The sequence below is a fragment of the Podarcis raffonei genome, chromosome Z (assembly GCF_027172205.1).
Source record: "Podarcis raffonei isolate rPodRaf1 chromosome Z, rPodRaf1.pri, whole genome shotgun sequence".
Classification (NCBI taxonomy): Eukaryota; Metazoa; Chordata; class Lepidosauria; order Squamata; family Lacertidae; genus Podarcis; species Podarcis raffonei.
The window spans coordinates 47689565-47695564 of NC_070621.1; the positions used below are offsets into that span (position 1 = coordinate 47689565).

General features: G+C 46.4%; 1 protein-coding gene across 13 annotated transcripts in view; it reads left to right on the forward strand.

The window, feature by feature from the left end:
- DLG3 (discs large MAGUK scaffold protein 3) overlaps positions 1-5764 on the forward strand; it is a 110253-nt gene extending 104489 nt beyond the window's left edge. For 7 of the 13 annotated variants that reach the window (XM_053373182.1, XM_053373179.1, XM_053373176.1 and 4 more), the window contains 7 exons: positions 1365-1406; positions 2130-2180; positions 2327-2428; positions 2747-2919; positions 3341-3450; positions 3973-4064; positions 4789-5764. In XM_053373182.1, the coding sequence (XP_053229157.1) occupies positions 1365-1406; positions 2130-2180; positions 2327-2428; positions 2747-2919; positions 3341-3450; positions 3973-4064; positions 4789-4895 (677 nt within the window). In that variant the 3' untranslated portion in view covers positions 4896-5764. Of the gene's footprint in view, positions 1-384; positions 431-1364; positions 1407-2129; positions 2181-2326; positions 2429-2746; positions 2920-3340; positions 3451-3972; positions 4065-4788 lie in introns of all 13 variants that reach the window. The other 6 variants (XM_053373175.1, XM_053373178.1, XM_053373177.1 and 3 more) reach the window with 5 other exon arrangements.
- The last annotated feature ends 236 nt before the right edge of the window (positions 5765-6000 follow it).

Sequence of the window (6000 nt, forward strand, 5' to 3'; positions counted from 1 at the left end):
AAGTTGCCCATTTCTGGACTAGATCATCTAGTATTAAGCAGTATTAAGTAGGGCTCAGAAATACCCAGAGACATTGGTGCTAAAATGTGTTGGGAAACTGAATAGTCTTGGCCTTCGGGAGGTGGCTGAGCTAGAGCTTTGGGCAGGAAATTCTGAATGCCCAGAGGGTTTGGGGCAGAGAGGATCTTTGAAAGTGTTGGTCAGGAGCTTTAACTTCACTTGCTATTGCAGCTCTCTGCCATTCTGCACTCCTGTCACTAATGCTGTCCTGGCTCTGTCTCTCCTCTTCTCTCCTCTCTCTTCTCTTCTCTTCTCTTCTCTTCTCTTCTCTTCTCTTCTCTTCTCTTCTCTCCCCTCTCCCACTTCTGGCTGGCTGTGAATCAGGACTTCCCTGGGTTAAGTGACGATTATTATGGCGCAAAGAACCTGAGTAAGTGAAATTTCACTGCACATGATCACTTTTTATTGCTAGCATGTGTGTGACTGGAAACAAGCTTCTGCGCTTGGAGCAGCCACACCATCCCTGAGCCCAGTCAGACCATGGCCACTTCTGAACATCATGTGGGCCGTAGCCTGCTATGGAGCAAGAGAACTGAGCCCACTTCTAGCCTGTGGCCAGTGAATAGGCTTTGTGAACCTGTCCCTAAAAGACAGCTCACCAGTGCAGTGAGGAGTATAGTAAACGGGCCAGGACTTCCTGATTACTTGCAAGCAAGTTCTAGGGAAGGATGTTGCCAAGGCAGAAAGGAGGTCCTGGTGTTAGGAACTCCTAAGTGGATGAAGCCTTGCTTTCTGCCCTGTTGGCATTGTCTGAGAGCCCCTTTTCACCCATGCCATAGAAATGGGAATCCCTCAGCCTGCAGTATCTTAGGGCAGCCCTGTAGTTTTTTGTCTTGTCTTCACCTGCCTGCTCTGCCAGCACCTACCTTTCCTTTTCCCAACCCCCTCTTGTAACTCTCAGTGATAAGATTGTGCCTTAATGACTAGGAAAAGGAAGCAAACTAGAAACAGGATTGTATGTCTGAGCTTCTCCTGCCTGTGCTTGGGGTCCCCTGTGTACACCTGCTGGGGATGAGCTACTGGGGGTGGCAGGATATATGTGGTGTTGCACTTTTGTCTTGGCAAGAGATCCATGAATCTTTTTGCTTCTAGAGAGTAGGGGAGACAATATTTCCTCAAAGAATGCACCAAGTTACCATAAGGTGGGGACTTAGAGCATGTACTAACTATCTGTTCAGCTTGCCCTTGCACTGTTCTTCTCTCTCCCACCCCACCCCACCCCTGTTCTTGTCATCATCAGTTGGTGTTTGTCTTCTCTTGTTGCATCTGTTTGTACTGAATCAGGGTCTCTTTCTTGGTTGCAGAGAGCGTGACATCAAACACCAGTGACAGCGAGAGTAGTTCCAGTAAGTGTCCCTCCCCTTTGTCCCATACTTTCTGCATGCAAACCCTCAAGATCCTCTGCTTGCTTCACTCTGTGTTAGAGGACAAGACTTGTTTTCCCACCCCTTTCAGGGCTGTTTTAGAGCTAGGTCTCCAAACATGTGTTGGGACAGAACTTAGAATAAATCTTCAACCATGTATTTGTGTGTGTGGATGTAAGATGGATAGGTTCCACAAAGCCACAAACTGTGCATTTTCTTTTTAGTTCTAGGGCCTGAATGCTAAGTAGTTCCCATTCAGATACTGTCCCTGTGGAGTTATAATACCATCTTGCAAATATTGGTGGAATCTAATGTTGCTAAAAGTTCAGTCTGATAACTGGGTAATCCTGAACTGGATGCAAAGATGATGCCCATTTCCCTTGGTACAGAGGCTGCTGCCTGCATTTATTTTGCAGGCTTTGGAATGTGTGCCTCTAGGGCACTTGCCCTTCAGTGCTGGGGATAGCATCCTTTGGAAGATGGCGTCTCTCAGAGGTTCTTCCCTCTAAAGTTGGAGCAGGGTGAGAAGCACATACTGTAGGGAAGGCAGTTCTTCTCACTAATTGTTGTAGAGAAATGCAGCTTTGTACCTGAGAATTGTGTGTGCTTTGCCACTCTGCTCCTGCCACTTTTGGGTGGGTGGGAGGTTGTTGCTGCAAAGACATCTGCAGCACAGGCTGACTGTTTCCTCTCCATTTCTTTCAGAAGGGCAAGAGGACACAATTCTGTCATATGAACCTGTGACCCGGCAAGAAAGTAAGTTGGCAAAAGAAGAGCTTGCTGCACTACAATGAGTGGAAGCTCTCATGTTCCTCTGCTCTGCTTTTCCTGGGTAGTTTTTTCAGAGTTGACTTGAGGCTACACTTTAAGGCTCCCTCATATCTTTGTGGCTATGTTTACAGTTCACTATGCGAGACCAGTGATCGTTCTGGGACCCACGAAAGACCGAGTCAATGATGATCTCATCTCAGAGTTCCCACACAAATTTGGTTCCTGTGTGCCACGTAAGTGCTGGTCCCCTGCAGGGAGAAGAGTGTTCTGGGATAGCCTAGCATGGGTTAATTCAAAGTGAAATGGAGAAACTTGCACCTGAGCAATGGCTGTAAGCCCTGCACCCTGTTTGAATACTTGAATGAGAAGGTATGGAGAGGGCTCAACATGGCAGCCAGGATTCTGCTGTTCTTTTTTTCAACATACTGCAGATGCTGGGTTGTACAGCCGAAGTTAGCCATACCTGTTCATTTGCCTGAGAAGATGGGGACCCTGAGCCCATAGTTGTGGACTTTGCTGATGCATTCCAGATTTGCTATGTTCTATTCCAGACACTACCAGGCCTAGGCGTGAGAATGAGGTAGATGGGCAGGATTACCACTTTGTGGCGTCCCGGGAGCAGATGGAGAAGGACATTCAAGACAGCAAGTTTATTGAGGCTGGGCAGTTCAATGACAATCTCTATGGGACCAGTATTCAGTCTGTGCGGGCTGTAGCAGAACGGGTAAGTAACTGTGTCCAGGACAACATGTGATAGCTGTGGCTGCAACCTCCTTAGGATTTCTGTCATAGCTTCTCAGGTACTGTTCATGAGTTCTCTCTGCCCTGTGACTGAGCCGCTAGCACAAAGTGCAATACATTCAAGTTAAATTATTGTGGGCTTGGGACACTTGAAAGCGTCACTTTTAATTGGGAATAAAACATTGAGGCCCTTTTGGGACTGATGTTGCAGGTTCAGGAGGTTATTGCATGCAAGAGAGTGCCAGCCCTAGAGTGACTCAGACATGATCTGATTTTTGATGTAGCTATACTAACCTAGTGACCAGGGCGTGTGTTGTGATCTTAGAGTGGGATTTTTGTTTGTGGGGGCTTGTTGAAACTGCTTAGCAAAGGCTTGGTAATAACTGGCACCCTCGGTACTGCAGGGGAAGCACTGTATCCTTGATGTGTCTGGCAATGCCATCAAGAGGTTGCAGCAAGCACAACTGTACCCAATCGCCATTTTCATCAAGCCAAAATCCATCGAAGCACTCATGTGAGTAGTATGGCAGCTGTGAATATTTGTTATCCTGCCTGCTGTTGGGAGTGTGTGTGTGTGTGTGTGTGTGTGCGCGCGCGTGCGTGTACACGCAGTGGGGAAAAGGGGATGCCATGAAGAGAAAGTGGCTGCCTCTTCTGCACTTGGGTCAGCTTAGGGGGCACTGCACGCTCTATCAACACAGCGCTTGCCTGTTGGGATTCCAGAATCTCCTGTACCAGCCATCGATAGGCCCACCTTAGAAAGGAAAGCTTTCCACAGACTATAATTCCTGATCACTGGGTGTTCTGGCAAGGGCTAATGGGAATTGTAGACCAACATCACCTTCTGTTCAGGCTACCTATCCCTGAACTGAAGACTTACAGCTTCAAGCGACTTGTTTCAATTGCAGCATTGCCAGTGGAGCTGTACACAAGCCTATTTTTGGATTTTGCACTCTTACACAGTGGCCAGAAATGTGCCTGGGCTTGTGCCAGGTCTCGTGTATTTGTACTGAGTCTCTTCCATTTGGGCTGGCAGGGAGATGAACCGGAGGCAGACATACGAACAAGCCAACAAGGTATTTGACAAAGCCATGAAACTGGAGCAGGAATTTGGAGAATATTTTACAGGTGAGAATCTAGACTGTTCCTGAATGACTGGTGATGACATTCACACACACATTTTTTGTGAAGAAAAGGGTACAGGCAGCAACCATTTTAGGTTTGTCCAATTGATGTGCAGGTCCTTCTGGACCTGGAAAAGGGCAGAATGGGGGCAGGGCAGGGCATGTGAGGCCTGGGAGCAGAACCCCATGTGAAATGGTCAACACCTGTACCTGTGCTCACCAAGGATTTTAAAAGGAGGAGACTTCAAGGCACAGGCTAGGCTAGGCTGGAAAAGTGTCAGGGCTGGCAATCCTTTGAAAAGGTTGCAGCAATCTCCTGCCATCTCCATCAGGTTTCTAGCAGGGTACAGGGTATCCCTAGGAGGTTACAGCAGATGTTACATGGTGTGCTTTAGAAAAGGTAATGCAAGATGAAATTGACGTGTTGGTGTCTTTTAAAGTAGGCTGGCTCAGAAAGCTGTTTCCAGTGCTGAACAAGTAGCGCAAGTTGGTTCTGCTGCAGTTAGTTGCTCCTGAAACCTGTTCTCACGCACAATACAGAAGCACAGGGATAGAGATATTATTGGCTTCCAGCAATCTTTTGCTTGATGCCACAACTTAAGTTGGATGTTAGAATTTGAACTTGAGGAGGCAGTACAATTCCCTCCTCAGGTAGATAGAAAGGAGCTTGCCAAGTTTGATGTCTCTTCTACACTAGTAAATAACTGTTTTTGGTTTGTGTTTTCCAGCCATTGTACAAGGAGACTCTCTGGAAGAGATTTACAGTAAAATCAAACAGATAATAGAAGACCAATCTGGGCATTATATTTGGGTCCCATCCCCTGAGAAACTGTGAAGTCTCCACTTTCCAATCAACTTGTGAGAAGATCAGAGACCCCTCCCCCAGCCCCCTGCCCTTGGGGGTGGGGAGCATGAAGACCATCCCTGTCCCTTTTTTAGATGGTTGACAATTGAGTTTTCTAGTCCTGTTTTCTTTTTCTTGGGATGGACCAATCTCCTTCATCAAGTGACTGTCCCCACCCGTTCCTGCATGGACCTTCCTGTTGCTCCTTTAGAAATGGAGGCAAACCCCATTTGAGAGTTTTGTGTGTTTTTTTAATTAAAAAAAATTACTATCAAGAGTTGAAATAAAGAAGCAAGATGGGAGGTAGCAGATGAGGACTAGCTTAAAAGAGCCACCAAGGCAACAGATAAGGACACTGTCTGCCCCTGTAAACATGCTGAGGACTGGCAACCTGGGGCAGCTTGCAGTGTTCACCCAGCACTGTGATGGAAGGGAAGGCAACAGAATGCATATAAAATTAAAAACATGAGGGGGGCTGCTTAAGTGGTACTTTGTTAGTGCAAGAATTATATTACTGTCATATCTCAGCCATGTGGCCTAGAAACCCTATTGTGGCTGAGGGTGGATTTAAAGGTACCAAGTGTTTGGTTTCTTTGGGTGCTGCTGAGTGTTTTTTTGGAAATCCAATTTTGTAGGGAAGGCTGCGTTTGGAAAGAACTGCAACTGGCGCTGTGGTTGTGATGTGTGCAGAGAACCCAGGACCACATGTGAAGCTTCAGCAGTTGATTTGAGCACCATAAAGCAAATTGAAAATGCTACCTATTGCACCTTGTTTTATGTCACCTGATGTGTTTGCATGAGAGGTTTCTTCTGGGTTTTTGGTTTTTTTTTAAGCTGGCGTTAAACCAAAATCATGTTTGTGTTGGTGTGTTGGCTTTTCATTATTCCCAGCTTTTGATTTTAATAATGAACTTAACGGGTATACAATCCAGTTTTTTATGTTATTTTTTAAGATTGTTCCGTTGTAAATAGATTCCAGACTCAGACCCAACCTACAGACCGTGTGGAATGAGCACACCAGCTGTTCTTTGTTGTGATGGGGTCACTTCCCTGTAGGGAGACTGAACTCCATCCCACTGACTTTTTTCTGGTGGAA